This window comes from Mauremys reevesii, unplaced genomic scaffold (genome assembly GCF_016161935.1).
Source record: "Mauremys reevesii isolate NIE-2019 unplaced genomic scaffold, ASM1616193v1 Contig7, whole genome shotgun sequence".
Taxonomy (NCBI): domain Eukaryota; kingdom Metazoa; phylum Chordata; order Testudines; family Geoemydidae; genus Mauremys; species Mauremys reevesii.
The window spans coordinates 923,114-945,777 of NW_024100884.1; the positions used below are offsets into that span (position 1 = coordinate 923,114).

At 46.9% G+C, this 22,664-nt stretch overlaps 1 protein-coding gene across 1 annotated transcript in view; it reads left to right on the top strand.

Annotated features, from left to right (window-relative positions):
• LOC120394622 (butyrophilin subfamily 1 member A1-like) overlaps nt 1-22,664 on the top strand; it is a 62,329-nt gene that overhangs the window by 11,415 nt on the left and 28,250 nt on the right. The window contains exons 3-5 of the mRNA XM_039518860.1: nt 14,873-15,154; nt 20,360-20,476; nt 22,437-22,469. Of these exons, the coding sequence (XP_039374794.1) occupies nt 14,873-15,154; nt 20,360-20,476; nt 22,437-22,469 (432 nt within the window). The remainder of the gene's footprint in view (nt 1-14,872; nt 15,155-20,359; nt 20,477-22,436; nt 22,470-22,664) is intronic.

Sequence of the window (22,664 nt, forward strand, 5' to 3'; positions counted from 1 at the left end):
AAAAAACCATCCAATAAACCTCTTCAAACTTCATTGCAAAGGGCGTACAAAACAGGGTAAGCAAATAAAAAAATAAAAAAAAAAAAACTTTCAACGCAATTATACCCATATGAAGAAAAAAAAATAACCCAAGTGGGCCAGCCAAAGCCATTAAGCCAGTTTCACAAAAAATTATAATCATGCGTAAGCTTATACATGTTATCCTGCAATTGCTAAAGCAACGCATACATAAAATGCAAATAATCAAATACATTTATACAACACATACCTTCAAAATTCTTACAACCATGTCCTTGCTTTCCAAAACTATTGGTATGCAAATTTTAATAACCATTCTAAAATAAAAGAATTGGCCAATAAAATTTCTCTCTTACTTAAAAAAAATATATTAAACTTTAGCATATCACATTTTTCTTCTGATGTATTCAAACACTTTGTATTTTAAATTAAATAAAACCAATATCTGCATTTCAATCTAACTCTTCAGCTTAATTTCAAATCAGACCATCTCATAAAAATATTAAACACAACTATTCTGGCTACAAACAAACACCACAAAACAAAACATAAAACACAAAACTTAAATTTTTACTCTATTAGTAAATGCATGGTATATTAAATGCTATGCAGCTGGCATTAATTTTCTTTAATATCTAAAAAACAAAAACAAATATACCCCTACTGGGCAATCAATCATTACTTAAAATACACAAATACCCTTATTAATTTCAGGCAAAACAGGGGAATCACTTCAGCAATTAAATCATTTACAGTAATACAATTGCTTCCTAGCTTACTTCTAAAATCCAAAGATAATCACAGCTTAAAAATTCTTACTATTAACTTCTACTTATAAACACTAAAAAAAAAAAAAGACATCACCACTTATATGCCCATAAAACCTAATACAATCTCAATTACATAGCACTATATACATTCTTCAGCTAATGCAACAAAATTATTTATGGCCAAACAATTGCAAACTAATTTCTTTGCCTAAATTTATTACAAACATTTAAAAACACCAAAAACTTTTCTCTCTCAGCATTTTTACAAAATTCAGCTATTATTCCCTTTAGCAACCACAGAGTTAACTTTTTACTCTGCCTTAAATTACTCGCTTGTATTTCAACAACCACCTGTCTCAACTAAATCACCATTCCAAGTATCCCCCTGAATATTTGAAATTCCCAAGCTTTTGTCTGTAGCCTGGCCACCTGGGCCCGATCCTTTTTTCCTCTTCAGATTCTCTGTCTGTTGCCTACCCGCCTGGGCCCGATCCTTTTTCCCTCTTCAGATTCTCTGTCTGTTGCCTACCCGCCTGGGCCCGATCCTTTTTTTTTCTCTTGCTAAACCGTTCCTTACATAAACACCAACGTATTTCACTATCAATTTAGCTAGGAGGGTGTACTTCTTAACTAGCCCCCACCCTTCTAGTGTCTACTGCGAGCAATTATCTGTACTTTCCCACCGTGGGGGCTACATTCTCATGCATATAACTTTAAATTACAACATCTGCTTTCAACCTATCTATTATAATATAGGCTATATCTAATATCAAGCAATCTTACAGCTACCAATAATCAGCACATAACACAAAATTTACAAAAAAATCTAATAAAACTAACAAAAGCACTTTACATAAAGGTACTTTGGATCACATAAATTCAAAGCCATTCTCCCAAATTACCTAAATTTAATGCCTAAATAACCCACAATTCCCCCCTTTGAGAATACTCAACAAACCTTTTGGCCGAGTTTTCTCAAACTCCAAAAACAACAAACAATTAAACTCTAAAAAGCTGGGGTAATTAGTTCCACAATCATCCTCCCCATGAACCCGGCAGGGGTTCGGTATGTGAGAGCCCTCACCCCCAAACCCAACCGGTCCACATGCTGGGGTTAGTAATGGGGGGGGTAATATCATTTACAATCCAATTAGGGAGGGCAATATATGCTAAAAATTTTATCCAAAACACAGGGCACAGCCTGTAAAATAAATCCCAAAATCCAATCAATACCACATTTTTTAGCAGGAGTCCCAAATTTCTTCCTGCCAGTGTACAATTCTTCGTTTCTTCACCAGGGTCAGTTCTCAATGTCTTTTTAGTCAGGAATTTCTGGTCTTTGGCAATATCAACAACGTGAGTGTTTTTTCTTCTTTTCCACCACCGTCGTGGTTCAGCTTCTATGGGGGAAATAATCAGAACGTGGGGGCTGCAGCGGACGAGGAAAAAATTAGCCAGCACGTTACCTTGTCCTTTTTTCCTGCTGTTTAAAAGCACAGTGGAACTAAAAAATAATTAGGCCAATCATCAGTAGGAAAATTCTCCTGATGTGAAGGGGTCTTTTGCAATAAAATCATGGGTCCAGGCAATCAGTCTCCTGGTTGCAAAAATGGCAGGGCTGCTAGGATCTTTGGGCAGCTCTTCCATACCTGTGAAAGGAGACAGCTAACACAGTCCGTTAGTGCCTGGCAGGATTTTGCAGCTCTCATTAGCTTTTTTGGGCCCAGTCAAGCTCTCTTTAGTCTGGGCTGTTCGCCAAGTCTTAGCTGTTAGCAATGTGTGTCCTTGACTGGGGCGAGAAAAAAATGAGCTTTTCTTCGATTAAATTATCCTGTTCCTTTTCTTTCCCTGCTTGGCTTCTTTTAATCTGTAAATCCTGTGTCAGAACACCCAGCTGTTGCTGCTCATACCGGAGAAGCATAACGGTTTTCCCGGCATTGTCCCAGGCTTAGACCAGCCAGCGTAGAACGCCTTCTTCGGGCTCCTGCCAAAACAACTTACTTGCTTGTAGGTCCGAGCGACCTCCGGGGCCACGGCACGAGCCTCTGCCTGCGCCGTGCACTCCAACGTCTTCCCGTCCAGGGCTCGCTTCCAGCGGAGCACCTCCTCGTCCTGTGCCCGAAGGCCGGTCAGGAGGAGCCTCCCCAACTCCCCCTCTCTTCTTAATAAATGAATCAGTGCAGCAGGGGAAATCTTTTCCCCCTGTCGGTTCATAATGTGCAAATAAAGCTTCTGTGTTATCTTTTCTTCAGCTGATACAGCGGTACTCACGTTAGCTGCTCTGCCCTTCTCCACCGCGGCTTATAGCCGCCGCTTTCCTCCGCGACTTATAGCCGCCCCTCTCCTCCGCGGCTTATAGCCACTCTCCTCAGGGCTCAGGTGCGTCTCTCTTTTCGGACGCCCGGGGGCTTCTCCAGCACTCCCCGCTGCAGCTCCTCCGCTCGCCTCTGGGCTCAGGCTCCTGGCCGTTCGCCTCTGGGCTCAGGGCTTCTCCGCCTGGGTCAGGCCACCGACACTTTCATTCGATACGAATCACGTCGGGGTCACCATTTGTTGCGTTGCATGCGGGCCGGATAAAGCACAACAACCAATATGATTGCAAGCTGAATCATTTATTATTTACAATGCATCATATTATATAGGCTTCTCCATATTAGCAAACGTCAGACACACCAACATTACATTGCTGCTGATTGGTTCTTTGTCTGATACACACACTTTTCACATGCATGGCCCTTTGCTTACTGGTTTCCCATTTCCCATGCAACTTATCTGATCCCAGTTAGGCCACCTGGCGTCTGTCTCCCACGGGCTAGCTCTCAACTTTCTCATAACAACTTTATCTAACTCCTCTATTATTGTTGTCCTGCTGCTGTAACTTTCCACCAAGGCAGCATAGGGATGATGTAACCCCACACTCTGCCCTATCCACACCCCCGCCCTCTGACCACCACCCTGAACTCCTCTGCCCTCTATCCAAACCCCCCTGTCCCCTGACCACACTGCCTGGAGCACCACTGGCTGGCTGGCAGCGCTACAGCTACGCAGCTGCTGCCACCGTGCAGCACAGAGACTGGGTCAGGCCGGGCTCCGCAGCTCGCTGCCCTGCCGCCCAGAGCATTGCGCCAGCGGTGGAGCGAGCGAGCTGAGGATGCGGGGGATGGGGGATAGCAAGGGAGGGGCCAAGGGTGAGCCTCCTGGGTCAGGAACTCGGGGGCCAGGCAGGACAGTCCCGCAGGCTGGATGTGGCCCGCGGGCCATAGTTTGCCCACCCCTGGGCTAGACAATAGGAGCTGATCACTTTTGGCTATGGGTGGTGTTTTCTTCCAGGGAGCTCACAATGCAACTAGGCTGCTTCAGTATTTTGGATATCAGTTAAGGATTCATTACTAGAATTGGTCTGATAACTACTGAGCTGGGTGTGTGCAGACATAGGTTCATTAGCATCTGGACCAAAGATTCCCATGATGCACTGCTTCCCTGCTTTTTCTGGTCCCAGAGTTCAGTATGGTTCTCTGTTCTCCATTCTGTATGTAAATTGAGATGTCTTCCTGTCCCATCTTTCATGCAGATGAGGCTAGGGGAGTTGTGTCTGTTCTTCATTCTGTATGCAAATGAAGATGTCTTAATCTTGTCACTCTTGTCAGGAGGGGTCTAGCTGTGTCTCCCAGCGCCCTTCACTACTCTCTGCAAGTTTTTTTTTCTCTGATGGGTTTTGGTTTAAGAAGAGGCTGGGGGAGGAGGGGGGTGTATCTTTCATGAGTCAGGCTGGATACTGCATCCTGGTTCCCCAAGAACACAAAGCTGACTGGTATCACACCACCCTCACTGAACTGTTCCCAGAGCTTATTGCCAGCGCCAGGAGGCAGAGTTGGGGTGGTGTATGCTGCTACTTTGTATTTCCTTGGTTTTAGAAGTTTAAGTTTAGCTGTTCTCTGAATTTTGGTGCAACTGTAATTCTTCCTTGGCAAGTATTTTGTAGGTTTTCTTAAAACAAACTTTGCACTTTTGATAATCTGTATGTTATTCCCTAGTCACCAGAAACTTCTATGCTTAAACACTGTACTGTTCACATTTTTAAATCTGTAACTGTAGAACTCTCATGGCAGAGATGGAGTCTGCTCTACAGAGCAGCTCTGGCCAAGAACAGTGTGAATTGGAGTGCAGCAGTGTAATTCCCTTCCACCCCAGGACACTGGTGTTGGCAGGGCATATGGTATGACATGCTCCCCCAGCTTTGTTGCCTGGCTTGTACTGAGCATGCTGACATGGACTGAGCTTGCTCAGTAATACTGCTGAAGCCAGCTATCACCCTGCCCCAACCCACACACACAATAGGAGGTATCCTGCCTGTTCCAAAACCTCTGGTGTCAATGCACACCCATCAGAATAGTAGAGCAAACATAGGATGGGAAAATATCTATTTACAGAGGGATGAAGGTAGCAAAAAAACAGGAAGAAGATGGGGGAGGGATAAAACACACTTACATCCAACACGAGGCCCCACATGCCTAGAGGTACCACAACATTAAAGAATAGATGCCAGGCACTGTGTCTACACTCAGAGTTCAGGAGCCCTAGGCAAGTTCCAGTTCAGATGTGAGACTTGGGTGCTTCTGCTCATCTTCGGTGCCAGTGAACATTCCCCAACAAACCTCTCTGGGGCCCTTTTCTGCTGCTCTCTGCAAACCCCACAGAGCAACCAGCTCCCCACTTAACTAGCTAACAACCTCCCTCCTTATTCCCAATACAGAGTCACAAGTCCCCAGTATTCACAACTACATACAGCTTTGGGTGACAGAGATACTGGGACCTGCTCTGGTTTGTCCTTCTCAGGGGAGTCCTACCTGGCACAGTGCTCCTCCTGGCTCCCATCCTGTGACGCCCCAGTAAGCCGCTCTGTCCTTCCTGGGCTTTTGGCAAGTTTTCGTCTGCTCTCATTGTGTGAGGGCCTCTCACTGTAGCCCTTTTGTCCAGATCTACAGACACACGCACCCTGTCCCTCCCTCTCTCCACTCTCCTCCTCTGGAACTTCCAGCACTTCCTCTGCCCCAGGACAGATTTGAGGGGCCCATGATCTCTAAACCCCAAGGGGGGGTCACAAATATGTTTCTAATTAGCTTTGAAAGTGAAAATAGTGGAAGAGTTTGGCCTCCCTGCCCATCAGTTGAGCAGTGCTCAGCTCTTTCCAGTAGTTCTTCTGATTCAACCTTTTGTCCCTGCTACGCAGTGTGTGATGAGAGGTGTTGTCTGTGTTCATGAAAGGGAGAATCAGTCCCTTATTCCTGCTCAGGAGACTGCAAGATTATGTAGCAGCTCCCCACGATTGGTAGACAATATGAAGAACATGCACATATGCTAGAACAGTAATGGATGAGAGGCAGGGTTGCCTGGTGGATAGTGCAGTGGACTGAGTGTCAAGGGATGGAGTTCTAGTCCTACCTTTACTACTAAGCTGTGCATGAACTTCGGCAAGTCTCTGTTTCCTCTCTCACCCTTTGTCTGTGTTGCCCATTTAGATTGTAAACTCGGCAGGGCATAGATTAAATGTGTGTACAGCCATGGGCAGCAGGTATAAGAGACAGGGGAAGGCAATGCCAGACGTGGCCCCGCCCACACTCCGTCCCCAGCCCGCCCGTCTCCCCCACCCCCCGCTTCAGCGCAGTTCCCTCCAGTCTCATGGGGCTGTGCACCGCCCACCCTCCCCGTGCTCCAGGGTCAGGGAGGCTGTGGCTGTCTGTCCTTCCCATACGCCAGGGCCGGGGAGGCTGGAGCCCCATGCCACTCACAAGGGGGGTCTGGGGGCCTGCCCCTATGGTGCGCGGGGCTTGGCTGCAGTGGGGCCTCTGGCGGAAGGGGCAGGGTTCACCCACTGCCTATGTGTACAGCACCCAACACACCTGTAAGACAAACAATCATAGCCAGTAACTCTGATAAAATTTTACTTAAAACCCTTCCAGCCACTCACTCCAGCCACAGCACAACAACTGTTAAATGTGGGTAACCTGAGCTGCCACAACTGGGTATTACACAGAGTTCATTTTATAACCACAACAAGGTCATTCCCTGTGTAATGTACATGTAACCCACCAAACTTTGGTTACACAAGCACCTGCTATAATTCCATGTTACTGCAGGGAGAGTGAGTGGGTTCAGTCTGGTTTGAGAGCAGAACTCCCAACCATGGATAACAACACATGAAATAAATATGCACATTTGGACAGTAATGGATGCTCATACCCTGAGTTGCTCCAGTTTGGAATAAAGACACCACAATGGAGTAAAGCTGCCCCACATTGAAACAATCGTAGGTTCATAAGAGGACAATCTGAGGGTTAACTGAAACTCCTCACAAATCTAGACAAAATCTTATAATTACATCCATACAGCAAATATTTTACAAACAGAACCAACAAAATTAGCATCAAACATACAGATTTCTTCAATACCAAATAGTTCATAGGCCACAAATCCTGCATTTAAAACTTACACTGCTGATTTGGCATTAAAGTCACCACACCGCCACAAGCTGAACCAGCAGCATGCGCCCAGTTTTTCGAATAGGCTGGTATCCATCTCGTTGTGGTTATCTTCTCACTGCAATCAGTAAAAGCAGACCTGTGACTATCAGCGCTCAGGGCAGAAATCTTCACCTCCCCTCTGGTGTGGCTGTTGCCCTCTGGGTCTGGCTGAACTTACTGAAGACTTTGGTACCCTTTTTCTTTATATTGGGAGTGGAATTGGCCCCCACCCTTGGAGATGCCCTACTGAGCAGGTTCATAAACTTTTTCCTTTGTTCACCCGTGTTACCCACACATTCTACAACACCCAATACTTACCCAATTCCTAGGGCTCAGGTAGTACTCTTCTGTAGTTTGTGGAGCCTTTTACCAGTGAAAGAACCTTATAGAGTAATATCCTCACCCTCTATTTATTAACAATTTCCAAGCAGAATACACATGCTTAGCATACCATCCTATGCTCACCAGTGACTTTCCCTGTTGGCCAGGCAAGGTCAGTCTTGCCTGGATTCTGTTTGCTGCCCATCATGGTCATGCAGAGAATTTGTAGCAGCTCTGATCTTGGGCTGTATCTTACAAGTGAGTTCTTCTTCCAGGTCTTTTCTTATTCTTATTCTTATTCTGTTCCTTCTTCTGGTCTTCTTGGACTCCAGGTTACATAGTGAAACTTGAATCCTGCTTAGCTTAACCAATCATTTAACTAAAATATTACAAAATATTCTTCGATCAAGCCTAACATACTGTGAAGCAATTCTTTAACCAATCATACCCCACCCCTTTGTTGATTTAAATCTTGCAAAATTAGTTATGCAAGAGACAGAAACAATCAATGAACTAGACAGAAACCAGACAGATAAACGATAGAGAAGTGGGGACAATAAAGGCAAAATAATAACGAAGTAGAGGTTTCACACCCACACCCACAACTATTGATAAGTGATTCCTTGCCAGACAGAATGGCATCAGGCAAAGTTTTCTTTAAACATCTTAAGAGATTCCTGGCTTATCGGATGATGATGGGCACTATTAGGACAGGATCACCTCCTTAACAGCCCGATATTACATTTTTTAATGTAATTTAGATGGAATGTGAGGATGGGTGTAACAGGGTGTTGGCCTGGAGATCCTGGCCAGGGCCTTGTTAGCCTGCCCCAATTAAGGGGAATTAGTTGGGGCTGGCAGGGGAGACTGCACCCTGATTACTGAGCGTAGGCACCTGCAGGCCTGATTTGCCAGCTGGCTGTATAAAGCAGGCAGGGAGGAAGCCAAGGGGGGGTCCACAGGAAGGGGAGGAGTGTGTGGCTCTAGATCCTTGCTAACTGTGGAAGCTAGTGGTTCCCCAGGGTGTTGGCCTGAAGACAGTGTATAAAGTGTACATAGCAGGTGGTGGGAACTGGCACAAGAATAAAAGAGCACTGGTGCATACACTTTGAAACAATGAGACTTTCTCCTTCTTGGCTCATGGCTGCTGCTCTCCTAATGTGGCTGTAGGAAAAGGCCTCAGACTCTACACCTGCTAGTCCCTGACTAGCTGGAATCAGTGAACTGTTTAAAAGGAACAGACACTGAAGCATGGGGATGGGATGGGATGGAATGCGGGGGTTACTTATAATTTCCACCATACGCCCTTTAACCTCAGTTCTTGTCTGTGGCTCTTGGGCATTTCCCATGAGTCTGTTGGACCAAAGCCTTGTGAGTCACACCCCTGCTGGGAGGGGACTCAGTAGCCTGTGCTCATCTAGTGAAGAATCCCACAGGGAAGTTTCCAGATAACCGAACCTCTCTGTCTCTCCTGGGAGGTTGTTTCCCTCTCTAGGCTGGTCTGTGTGAAATTTCCAAACTCCCTGAGGGCCTCTCTGCACACACACTGACACCGCAATAATGAAATCAGTTTGAATTCACACCTGGTTAAGGTACAAGACTCTTGCTTCAGATTAAGAGAATTTTATTTCAGTTTAGCTAACCCATAATAAAAAAAATCCAAGTGTGATCTGGTGCGGGAGCAGGGATGAAAGAATTTAAAGTCCTTACAGGTATGCTGGAGTCCTGAGTGGAAGTGTGGCCTCAGCCAGAAGAGGTGGGGCCTTTCAATATTTAAAGGTTCTGGGGCTCCATATGTGGCTGGGAGCCCCAAGGCCTTTAAATCATCACGGAGCTACCAGCTGCAGAGGCGGCTGAGCTCTCAGGGGCAAATTAAAGGGCCCGGGGCTCCAGCCACTGCTACCCTGGGGCAGCAGGGCTCCAGCAGCACTTTAAAGGGGCCGGGGCTCCCCACAGTGGCAGGAGCACCGAGCCCTTTAAGTCACCCCCTGAGCCCAGTTGCTGGAACTCCCACAGTAATTTAAAGGGCCCAGGGCTCCCCAGAGTGGCTGGTGCCCTGGGCCCTTTAAATCACTGCCGGGGAAACCAGTCCAGTCCGGCATGGCATACTGGCTCTTGCTGGTATGCCATACCAGCTTACTTTCAACTCTGTGTGGGAAGCATGACTTTAACCCAGCATTTCATTCAGACTGCTGTCCTGGGCAACACAATATGGGGAGGAGATAAGCAGCCTTCAGTGGTGAAAGAACAGGTTAAGGGCTATTGAGAAAAGCTGGACATGCACAAGTCCATGGGGCTGGATCGAATGCATCTGAGGGTGCTGAGGGAGTTGGCTGATGTGATTGCAGAGCCATTGGCCATTATCTTTGAAAACTGGTCCCAGACAATTGGAAAAAGGCAAATATAGTGCCCATCTTTAAAAAAGGGAAGAAAGAGAACCTGGGGAACTACAGACCGGTCAGCCTCAGTTCAGTCCCTGGCAAAATCATGGAGCAGATCCTCAAGGAATCCATTTTGAAGCACTTGGAGGAGAGGAAGGTGATCAGGAATGGTCAACATGGATGCACCAAGGACATGTAATGCCTGACCAACCTGATTGCCTTCTATGATGAGTTAACTGGCGTTGTGAATATGTGGAAAGGGGTGGATGTGATATATGTTGATTTTAGCAAAGCTTTTGATATGGTCTCCCACAGTATTCTTGCCAGAAAGTTAAAAAAGTATGGGCTTGGATGAATGGACTATAAGGTAGATAGAAAGCTGTTAGATTATCAGGCTCAATGGGTAGTCATCAATGGTTCCATGTTTAGTTGGCAGCCGGTATCAAGTGAAGTGCCCCAGGGGTTGGTCCTGGGGCTGGTCTTGTTCAATATCTTCATTAATGATCTGGATGATGGGATGAATTGCACCCTCAGCAAGATCGCAAATGACACTAAGCTGGGAGGAGAGGTAGATACGCCGGAGGTAGGGATAGGGTTCAGAGTGACCTAGACAAATTGGAGGATTGGGCCAAAAGAAATCTGATGAGGTTCAACAAGGACAAGTGCAGAGTCCTGCACTTAGGACAGAAGAATCCCAAGTACTGATACAGGCTTGGGATCAACTGGCTAAGCAGTAATTCTGCAGAAAAGGACCTGGGGATTACAGTGGATGGGAAGCTGGATATGAGTCAACAGTGTGCCCTTATTGCCAAGAATGCTAACTGCATATTGGGCTGCATTAGTAGGAGCTTTGCCAGCAGATTGGGGGAAGTGATTATTCCCCTCTATTCATCACTGGTGAGACCACATCTGGAGTACTGAGTCCAGTTTTGGGTCCCCCACTAGTTAGGGGATGTGGACAAATTGGAGAGAGGGCAGCAAAAATGTTTAGGAGGCTGGGACACATGACTTAGAAGGAGACACTGAGGGAACTGGGCTTATTTAGTCTGCAGAAGAGAAGAGTGGGAGGGGATTTGATAGCAGCCTTCAACTACCTGAAGAGGGATTCCAAACAGGGGCACCATTTCAGATTTCGGTAGTGGGGGGTGGCTTTAACCATGATTCCCAGGGATATTTTTTACTTCATCAATAGTATACAGTCACTTCAAAAGTAGCCCAATATACTTACTTAAACATTATTTTTATTAACACTAAGGTCTATATCTTTAAAAAGAATCACTGTCTAAATAATTTAATGATGGATGTTAGCAGCATATAGATCACTAAAATATTTTGGCAGCCAAATCATACAAATTGTTCAGATTGCTTTAGGTTTATGTGCACTGAAGGGTTTGTACAAAATGATAAATACAAAGGATTAAGTTGGAAGGCTTTGGGAGTAAACATCATGTCAATGAAATTCACAGACTGCACTCAAATTAGTGAGATTCTGGCACCCTCAGAAATATTAAAGAGTAAGTAGATGGGAGCAAAGATTACTTACCAGTTGGAAGAGAAGGATGTACAGCACAGCAGACACAGGCTATAAAATGACTGCTTAAGGGCAGCAGTTACCTCTATCTGCACATGTAAAGGAGAAAACTGCAATCCTGGGGAGATTTGGTAAGATCTAGGCATTCCCAGAGGAATCAGTATTTGTGTGTAACAGCCTATAAGGCCCTATCTGGTAACCTGACCCAAAGCCCAGTGTAGTTAAAGGAATGAATCTCACAGACAACTGGGACTAAATAGAAGAATAGATGAGGGAGAAAACTTGTTCTCCTTAACCTCTGATGATAGTACAAGAAGCAGTGGGAGCAAGGGAGGTTTAGGTTGGACATTAGAAAAAACTTCCTAACTGTCAGAGTGGTTAGGAACTGGAATAAATTGCCTAGGGAGGTTGTGGAATCACCATCACTGGAGATTTTTAAGAGCAGGTTAAACAAACACCAGTCAGGAATGTTCTAGATGGTGCTGGTCCTGCCATGAGTGCAGGGGACTGGATTTGATGACCTCACCCAAAGCCCATTGTTGGCAAAGGAAAGACTCCCACAGACAAGTGGGACTAAATGGTAGCATAATGGCAGTGCCCAGTGTGGCCATTTCACTACAAAATTAGAGAGCTGGAAAAAATGGGAAAGTTTTAAGTGTAATTTAAGCAACATCTGTGGTGTGACGCCTCATGTTTGTTTCTTGCCAGCAGGGGAAGATCCCAGGTGCTCATTCTTTAGCTCTGCTGCCCTAGCAGTGACGCACTGACATCCAAAGCTGGGCTTCTAACCTCATTGTGAAGTAGCCAGCCCTCCGCCCTCTCCCGCCTGAGCAGCCCTGTCTACTGGTGTCACAAGGAGGGAGCTTGCTCCTCTGACATAAGCACAATCACTCCCTGAGCTTGCTTGTTTTGAATTTGAAAAAAGTGCAGCAGCAGCTCCCAGCCCTGAGTAGGATCAGTGAATTTCATGGAGGTGATGTTTATTCCCATCCTTACAGGAGTTTGCAGGGGCTGAGCCTTTAATTGTTCTGCTTGATGAGTGGGCATCCCTCACTCCGGGCGGGGGAGGGGAGTAAAGCAAAGACACAAGCTGCCTGCATTCCTCTCACCCTTGGCTAGTGAGGGGAGAGGCAGGAGACAGTGTCCTGGTACGAAACGTGGGGGTGGGGTGGCAGCCCCTTCCCCTCAAATGGTGCCCTTGGTTCCAAAGAGGATGGAGCTTGGCTGTTCTCAGTGATGGCAGATGAAAGAACAAGGAGCAATGGTCCCAAGTTGTAGTGGGGGAGGTTTAGGTTGGATACTAGGAAACACTATTTCACTAGGAGGGCAGTGAAGCACTGGAATGGGTTACCTAGGGAGGTAATGGAATCTCCATCCTTAGAGGTTTTTAAGGCCCAGCTTGACAAAGCCCTGGCTGGGATGATTTAGTTGGGGATTGGTCCTGTTTGAGCAGGGAATTGGACTAGATGACCTCCTGAGGTCTCTTCCAACCCTAATAGTCTATGATTCTGTGATTCTGTCTAGTGTTTGTGTTTCTCTTTTGCTGAGTGTGTTTCCTGGCTTTCAGTTACCCAGGTTCTGCTACCCATTTCTGCATTCTGGAAGATTACAAGGCACTGCCAACACAACCCAAACTCCCCTATTGCAAGGTTTTTTATTTGTGAATTAATTTAAGGCTTGTCTACATGTATGTAACCCCTGCCCATCAGAGCTGACAGCAACAAGGGCCAGGTTCAGTATTTAGGGGTTCCGTTTCAGTAACACAATGCAAAACTGGCTCGAGCCCCCACCCAGTACCCTGGAACAATTACACAGCACCCTTTTGGGCACCTCTAGGAGCTAATACTTCCTCTCTCACAAGCACAGAGTCTGAGGGTAGCAAACACCTTTTAATGAAGGAGGGAAACAATGAGGCATTATGTTGGGGAAACACCACAAACAAGGTTCATAAACATAAACCATGAGTCAGTAGACCCACCCTCAAGTAGGTTGGGCCATGTTCTTCCCCTTTCGGTTCTTAAGTCGAGTGACCCAAAAGTCACTCCACTCACAGTTGCTGTCCTTGGTCAGTGCAGCCCCAGAGTTCAAAGTTCATCTGCAGAGTTCACCTCCCAGCCTGCATGGAAGCGGGGAAAGGTATGGAGGCACCTTACATGCTCCACTGCTCAGGCCCTTACTTGCCCCCCCCCCCCGCCAATTGCTGCACCTCTCCACTAGCCATTCAAAAATGTCCCGCAACAGCTCTCAGTGATTTCAGGTGTTAGTAGGGGAACCTCACTGCTGGTGCACACTGGATAGTCTTCTTGTATCAGAACCCCTAGCCCAAAGTAGGTCTAATGCTCCAGCTCTACAATGTATAACTAGACTCTTAATTAAGTCCAAATTAGCTCTATGGAGGAAGAAGGAGAGATACAACTTAGATAATTTTTTTACCTCAAGGTTCCCAAGACACAGACAAGGTTGTCATCTCGAGGCCAAAAGACCAAAAACATCAAGACACTTGATCACGGCCTTGGATAGACCAAGAGACTACTCACCCCATCTGAGCTCAAAGAGGCAGCAGCAGCGCCAGCAGCAGCGCCACCGCCACCGCCTATACCAGACAGCACAACTTCCTATCCCCCACTCTTTCTCAACTCAATCAACTTTGGAACCCATGTTGTTTGCCTAGTGAGTGTTGCTTAGTTGAGGGTGAGTCCCTCAATCAGAAAATGCCAAGTAGAGGTCTGCTGTTCTTGATTCACAATACCAGGAAAACAATGCTTTATTATTCCTGCCCCAATAACAAAGAGACTTGGGATCCCACAGTAGCCAAAGTGACCATTTGGGCAAGCAGTCCCATCATGCTAGGCAGGGTGGGTGTGCCCATGCAAATAAGATCAGTCCCTGAAGTCCTTTTCCACAGCTCACCACAAGATGTCAGGGGAGAGCTCATTCTGACTCTGCTTACACATACACATGCACTGCTTTCCATGAACTAATGCAAACCTCTCTAGGGACACTTAAATGGGTTTGGAAATGGCTTATATCGATTTAGCTTGAGTTAATTCCTTCTTGATTTAAGAGTGTCCACAGAGGAATTTGCACTTGATTAACTAAACCAGTCTAACTAAACTGGAGCAAATTTGTGCATAGAAAAGCCCTAATATAATATTAATTTTACTGTGTATCAAATATGAATCTGGCCAGATTAACTGACCAGCCACACTCATGGACTCACACTCGATTATTAGTTTAATAAGAAATAGCTTTTGATAACAGTGTAATAAAGCTTTTGGCTCATTACTGGGCACTGGAGGATTATCTCAAGTTCATTTATTTCTTCTGTAGATTTGGGCTGTGCTCCTGTCATCTCTGTGGAGGGACATCAGTACGGAGGGATCCGGGTGGTATGTCGATCATCCGGATGGTACCCACAGCCCAAGGCTCAGTGGAGAGATCACCAGGGACAACTCTTACCATCAACCCCTGAAGAAATAACCCCAGAGGCCAATGGCCTGTTTCAAACAGAGATTGTCATTGTTCTAACAGAAGAGTCCAACCAGAAAGTGTCCTGCTGTGTCAGGAACACCCGACTCAACCAGGAGAGAGAGTCAGTGATTTCCGTAGCAGGTCAGTGCCCGTCCATGCTGCACATGGATAGACTGAGTCACTGCAGATATGGGCAGAGAGCATTTATCATGGTGTCTCCTATTTATTGGCCTGAACCTTCAAGTGCTGACCACATCTTGGAAAGTCCTGAGCAACCTCAGTTCTTTTTGGATATGTTTACACTGAAATTAGACACCTGCTAGTGCCCTGTGCCAGCTGGATCAGGCTAACAGGCTCGGGATAAGGGGCTGTGAAATGGCAGTGTAGACATTCAGGCTTGGGCTGGAAACTGGGCTCTAGGACCCTGTGAGGTGGGAGGTCCCCAGAGCTTGGGCTTCAGTCTGAGCCTGAAGGTCTACACTGCAATTAAACAGCCCCTTTGCCTGAGCCCCCTGAGCCTGAGTCAATTGGCATGGGCCAGCTGCGGGTGCTAATTACAGTATAGACGTACCCTTTGACTCCAGTAGGAGCTGAGAGTGTTTAGCACCTTGAAGGCTGGGGTGCCATTGGCCAGAATTTCATAACAGCTCTGTAAAAGCAGCAAAGAATCCTGTGGCACCTTATAGACTAACAGACGTTTTAACAGCTCTGTACCCAGCAATCATCCTTCTTCTCAGTGTGGGAAGGGGAAGGAATTCTCCTTTGTTCTTGTGCTGTAGTGAGAACTGTGTTGGAATTACAAGCTATCACTGTAAGAGTTGGGGGTTTCCAGGTCCTGTTTGCAGGCTAGAGGGCTCTGTAGCAAAGTGTGTGAGCAGAATCAGAGCTTGTCTACAGGAACTGTTGGTTTATGGCAAACTGGCAGGGCCTATGCAAGGATATTTTGTGCCCTAGGTGAAACTTCCACCTTGTTCCCCCCACTACTTCCCTTTCCCCTCCCCCCAGAGCATTGCTTATTATAAACTTTAAAAAATGAATACTGCATGATGTGGCATTGTTCATTACAATTAATACAAGGGGGTCAGAGGAGATGATCACAACGGTCCCTTCTGTCCCAGGGGAACCTATGAGCAAGGAGGATGCTGAGAATGCCCCCAGCTCACAGGGTCTCTAAACGTTCCCAGGCTCTGAGTACTTCAACTTCCAGGGGTGACCTGGGGCAAGGAGGGCAGAGCTGGGTTTTCCCGGGGAGCAGAGCCGGCTCCCCGCATTGACACAGTGCCACAGTGGGGTATCAGTGTTTGGAAGTGGCACCTGCACCAACCCTTTACCCTCCGTCGCACTGCAGGGTTTAGTTTCACTTTCCCTTGCCCCAGGAGGAGGCTGCACCCAGCTCTAGGCGCGGCATGGTGGAGGACAAAGCTCACCTGAGCTCAGGACTGAGTCCTTCCTCCACCAATGGCTCCATCCCTCAGCCACGCTAGTTGCCATGCCTGGCCAGCTGTCTCCTTCTTGCTCCGCCGCAGGCTCCCACTGACCGTCCTGTGCGGTGCCCCTCACTGCAGGGGCAAGTTTGTTATGGAGGCCTCACTCCCTGCCCTGCCCCACTCAGCTGACTTCCATGACGCCGGACACCGCTTTTTGGTGCCCTGAAATCTTGGTGCCCCCAAATCTTGGTGCCCTAGATGGCCACCTAGTTCGCCTAGTGCTTACTCCTGCCCTGCAAACTGGGGTGTAAAGCTGTGCAATAACTGTCCATGTGGACCCTGCTACATGCACTAACAATTCCATAGTGCGCTTTGATCTACCCTGCTTTGAAACAGGAACAGATCAAAGTGCACCAGGGAACTTTTAGTGCAGTGCAGCAGGGTGCACACAGCCCGTTAGGGCACAGCAGGCTAGCGTGAGGTGGATTTACACCCCAGCCTGCCATGCACATTCTGTGCCTATAGACAAGCTGACATAAAGCAAGGTGGGGTGAGTTGTGCCCACTGCCTTAGGGAGCAGCTCCCCTCTCCTGTTTTAAGGTTTCTTGTGTGTTAAGGTTCTGGATTCTAAGACATAAAGTTGTGTTATGCTGCAACCTTCCAGCAGGAGTATTTATGTTTGTGTCTAATTGCTCTGTGTGCTGTGACCATCACAGTTCTCAGTGGGGGTAGGGGAAGGAATTCTCCTTTGTTCTCAGTGAGAGCTGCTGGGTGCTGAGTATTTATGAAAATCTGACTAATGAAGTATGTTTTTCTAAACAGCAGAAGAGAGCCCTGGATATGGTGTGAGCATTGCTACGTAGAATACATCTGAAAATACCAGCAATAAAAGTTGAGGCACAAAATTGGCTGAAACAAATTCTTACCTAGGAGCACCTTAATTTTTAGAACAAAAAGGTTCTGGTTTTATGTATTATTATCTACCAAATAACTTAGTTAATACTGAATGACTATTTCATCACTGTAATAGTAGGAATATTGTATTTGTAAAGCACTATTCATCTGAGGTCTCATAGTGCTGTATTACCGGTTAGTCTATGATATGCCCCGAATTACCTAATTGTTATGTTCACAGCACACACACAGAGAGAGTTGAAACCACACATAAACACTTTTCCCAAAAGGCTGCAATGTAGCACTGCTTTATTTCTAAGAACCCAGAACTCTAACATGCCACAGCCAAATACAGAGAGAGACAAAGCAGGCTGCTCCCTAAGGCGGAGAGGCAGAACCAAACCCACCCTGCTCTAGGCTGGCTCTTTGCAGACTGACTGCAGAGGACCCAGATGCACGCTCCCAAAAGAGCCCTTTAGCCTGCAAGTAGGACCAGGAATCCCCTCAGGATTTCAAGTGTCAGCTTGTAATTTTTACACAGTTTTCAGTATACACCACTAATCACTTAGGAAAGGACCCTCTAGTCAGCCATTGCTCCAAGGCCCAGAGAAGAGAACTCTGGAGGAATTTTTACTCTGAATCTATAGGCTCAAGTTTTATTTTTATTAAAATCCTGCATTAACATATTTTGGGCCAGTCTCTCCCGTGAAGCTGAACCCCAATCTGTAGCCTTGGGATCACTTAGAGTAACTTAGGGACTTCTTAAGCTTATGCCAGTGGGGGATTGGTGTAGTATAATGGAGCTGCACCCTACCCCCTCCCTATCCCCAACACAACCCCTTCCATTAATTAACCAAGCTAAGTAACCAGGCTAAAGCTTAGTCTTCCATTGGCAGCCACATCTCCCTGTGTATTTCTCTGTGAGAGTCTTGTAAGTAGTCATGGGTATGTCTACACTACAGGATTATTCCGATTTTACAGAAACTGGTATTTGGAAATAGATTGTATAAAGTCGAGTGCACGCGGCAACACTAAGCACATTAATTCGGCGGTGTGCGTCCCTGTACCAAGGCTGGTGTCGATTTCCGGAGCGTTGCACTGTGGGTAGCTATCCCATAGCTATCCCATAGCTCCCACAGTCTCTCCCGCCCATTTGAATTCTGGGTTGAGATCACAATGCATGATGGGGCAAAAACAGTGTCACAGGTGATTCTGGGTAAATGTCGTCAGACAATCCTCCCTCTGTGAAAGCAACGGCAGACAATCATTTCGCACTCTTTTCCCTGGATTGCCCTGGCAGATGCCATAGCACGGCAACCATGGAGCCTGTTCAACCTTTTTTCACTGTCACTGTATGTCTACTGGATGTTGCTAACAGATGCGGTACTGCAGTGCTATACAGTAGCATCCCCTTGCCTTTGCAAGTTAGCAGAGATGGTTACCAGTCCTATTGTACTATCTGCTGCTTTGTAAGTTGGTAATGATGTTAACCAGTCATATTATACTATCTGCTGCTGTCATAGGTGCTCTTGGCTGGCTTCAGTGAGGTTGGCTGCGGGGGGGCATAGACAAAATGGGAATGACTCCCCAGGTCATTCCCTTCTTTAAGTTTTGTCTAATGGAGAGTCAGAATATCAGGCAAGTCTACTAAAGAACCAGAGAGGCAAATGGCCACCCCAGGTCAGAGCCCCAGACATCCCGCAGAAATGATGAGCTGCATGCCATTCTAGGGGGTACCCCTGCAACAACTCCACCCATTGCTTCCCTCCTCCCACACCCCTCCTGGGTTATCATGGCAGTTATCGCCCCCATGTGTGTGATGAAGTAATAAAGAATGCATGAATAAGAAACTGACTTTATCAGAGATAAAAGAAAGGGGAGGGGATGCAGCCTTCCACTGCTATGATATTCCAGGCAGGACTGAATCTCCATTAGACAAAGCTTAAAGAAGGGAATGACTAGGAGTTATTCCCATTTTTGCCCAGGCACCCCCAGCCAACCTCACCAAGGCCAGCCAAGAGCACTCACAGGATGATGATGAGAGATACCAGTCATATTGTACCATTAGGGAGGAGAGGGGATGCTATTGTTTAGCGCTGCATCACTGTGTCTGCCAGCAGCATCCAGTAGACATATGGTGACACTGAAAAAAGGCAAGAAATGACTTTTTTCCCTTTTCTTTCACGGGGGTGGGGAGGGCTGACAACATATACCCTGAACCACCCACGACAATGTTTTTGACCTTTCAGGCTTTGGGAACTCAGCCAAGAATGCAAATGATTTTCAGAGAGTGCGGGAACTGTGGGATAGCTAGAGTCCTCAGTCTTCCCTCCCTCCATGAGCGTCTATTTGATTCTCTGGCTTTCCATTACACTTGTCTCAGCTCCTTAAGTTTCACACAGCACTGTGTTGAGTCCCTGTTGTGGCCTCTGTCTATCATAGCTTTGAAGATTTTTTTCAAGTGCTTTGACATTTCGTCTATTGGAATGGAGTTCTGATAGAACAGATTCATCTCCCCATACAGAGATCAGCTTCAGTATCACCCATAACATGCTGGAACTCTTTTTTGATTCTGGGACTGCATGGTAACCCGTGCTAATTGGCACTCCACGCTGGGCAAACAGGAAATGAAATTCAAAAGTTTGCAGGGTTTTTCCTGTCTACCTGACCAGTGCATCCAAGTTCAGATTGCTGTCCAGAGTGGTCACAATGGTGCACTGTGGGATAGCGCCTGGAGGCCAATACCATCTAATTGTGGCCACACTAACCCTAATCCGAAATGGCAATACCGATTTCAGCGCTACTCCCCTTGTCGGGGAGGATTACAGATACCGGTATTAAGAGCCCTTTATATCGATATAAAGTGCTTCGTTGTATGGACGGATGCAGGGTTAATGCGATTTAACACTGCTAAATTCGATATAAACTCATAGTTTAGACCAGGCCACAGTGTCACCACTGTCACAGTTTCCTGCCTTCATTCTGCATGTGTTTTCTTCCTAGTCAATGGCACTTTCTCTTGCAGAGCTGTTTTTCCTGAGGGTCAATCCCTGGATGGTGGCTCTGGGGGTGATCTTGCCTCTCCTGGCTGGTCTCACTGCCCTGGCCGGTTACTGCTTCTGGAGGCAATGCAGAGCGAAAGGTGATGTAATGAGAGGGGTGGAGGGAACCTGGTGAGAGACAGACAGAGATTTAAAAACCAAACCAAAAGGAAAGAGACAGGGATTAAGGGGCTTTGATTCAGTGTTCGGAGGAGTTTCAAGCAGTGGGAGCTGGGCTGAGGGTGAAGATGGAGCTGAAGAAATTATGATCATGTTTGAACCAAGAATTGTCAAGTCATTTCAGCCCTTCAGATCTCACTCTGGGATCCTGAGCAAATGTGTGAGTCTGACCCGTTCCCTGGGGATCCACATAGCTCAGTTTGAAACACCCATAGGGGCTCACTGAGCTGGGCTGAGAGCACTGACATACAGAATTTGGCTGCTTGCAAGAAAAACAGAACACAAAGTAGAAGAGGGGTTTGTTAGGGCCCAACTCTGCTCCCCAGTCTCTGTGCTTGTGAGTAGGAGCTGTGGATGGGCAAAGCAGTCACTGTGCAAATGGAAAGTTTAGAATTTATCTACACTCAGATTTGCTCTGCCTGAGATCCTGCTACACTACAGAAATAGGGCAATGAACTCTCTGTTGCAGTATAAGTGCTCAGCTGTTGTTTTTTTCTCCGGCTGCAAAGGGCAGAACTGCCCTTCAGTGATCTATGTATTTATAGGGATGCTGCCTAAGGGGTCTGAATGACCAATTTTTGTTTAAATTAATGGATACTGAGTGTGCAAACCCTCAAGGCAGCTGTGAAAGTCCCACCCAGAGGTTTTCTCACCTGAAGGGCTGTGAAAATGATGTAGAAATGTACAGTGTCGGAAGGATTGGGAAGGGGAAATGTCTGTTCCAATGATTTCCCAGTGGGGACAGAAGCAGGTAATTCAGAGAAGCAGAAAGGAGCTTTGGACCTGTGAAAGCTGGAACTGGATGCTGCACCTTTAGACTGTCACCTGCACACTCTGTCGGCACCAAGTGTGACTGGTTTAGTTAGTGGCTTTAGTTAACAGATACATTATGTGGGTTGAGTGCACGTTTAAGTGACAGGGATACACTCATTTTGAGTTGTATGTAAAAGTCGTGTATATGCCGAGAGAGAGAGAGAACTCTCTTGGGCTCATTTTGAAGCATTAAACAATCAGAACAATTAACTGTCACTGCCTTGTTCCCTGGGCCTTTCAGAGAATTCTCTGTACCAGCTGCACTGGTGAGCTGTGGCTCGGGTGCTGTAATAACACAAACACATCCAGGATTTGCACAACTGGTCTGAGGCACTGCTCACACTGGGCACACGACGGTCTCACTCAGGCTGTTCTCAGCAGTGACTGTCAGACATGACGCTACCTCCATTTCCTGCAGTGTTGGTACCCCAGGGCTGACACATCAAGGGGACGAGCTCCCAGTGGGAAAGAGCTGATCTTAGAGGCGACACCTGTAGGGGCCCATCCACACCCCCCTCCCTGACTCCTGCTGACCTGAGCACCCAGCTAAAGAAAGGTCTCTCCACCATGTTCTTAGCTGGGACACTCCCCATCTACCCAGGCCCTAGGGGGAGCTGTTCCCATGTATCACTAAGACCAGGGGACAGGTCAGGTGTTGGCCTAGAATGGAGCCATTCAGACCCTGTCCCTTTCACAGCCCAGGTCAATGCCCCATTCCCACCGCTCACTTCCATCCTCCATCCCCACAGTCAGGAGCTGGGGGTCAGGAAAGAGCTGGGGCTGTTCAGGGGATGGGCACAGAGGGGAGCAGGCAAGGAACTGGACAAAAAGAGACCTTCTCCCCCTCCCCTCCTCACCCGCAACAGCCAGATTAGACAGGAGTGTGACAGGGCCCAGGCAGTGGGGATGCTGGCTGCAGGGATGTTGAGACAGATCTGTCTGTGAGTCCTGTTTGTCAGTCTGTCTGCCTCACTTTCATAGTTAGTTACAGAACAATTACATTAATAGCAGGAACTGCACCTTCAATGTGATGGTGAAATTTCACCTCTTGCCCTTCTCTCCCTCTAGAAACTCTGCGATCGAATAAGGAGAGCGAGAAAGGTCAGTGTCTGGGCCCATCACATTAGCTGGCAGTAGAGTTATCCCCATAAACACGACACGGTGAAATCTTGCCAACTGTTATTAATTAATCATTGGAACAATTTACCGAGGGTCATGGGTTCATTAGCCCCAGCTCCGCCTCTTCCACCTCTGCCCTCCTTCAGCTGGAGCCCTGAGGACCCCCCCACCCCATGC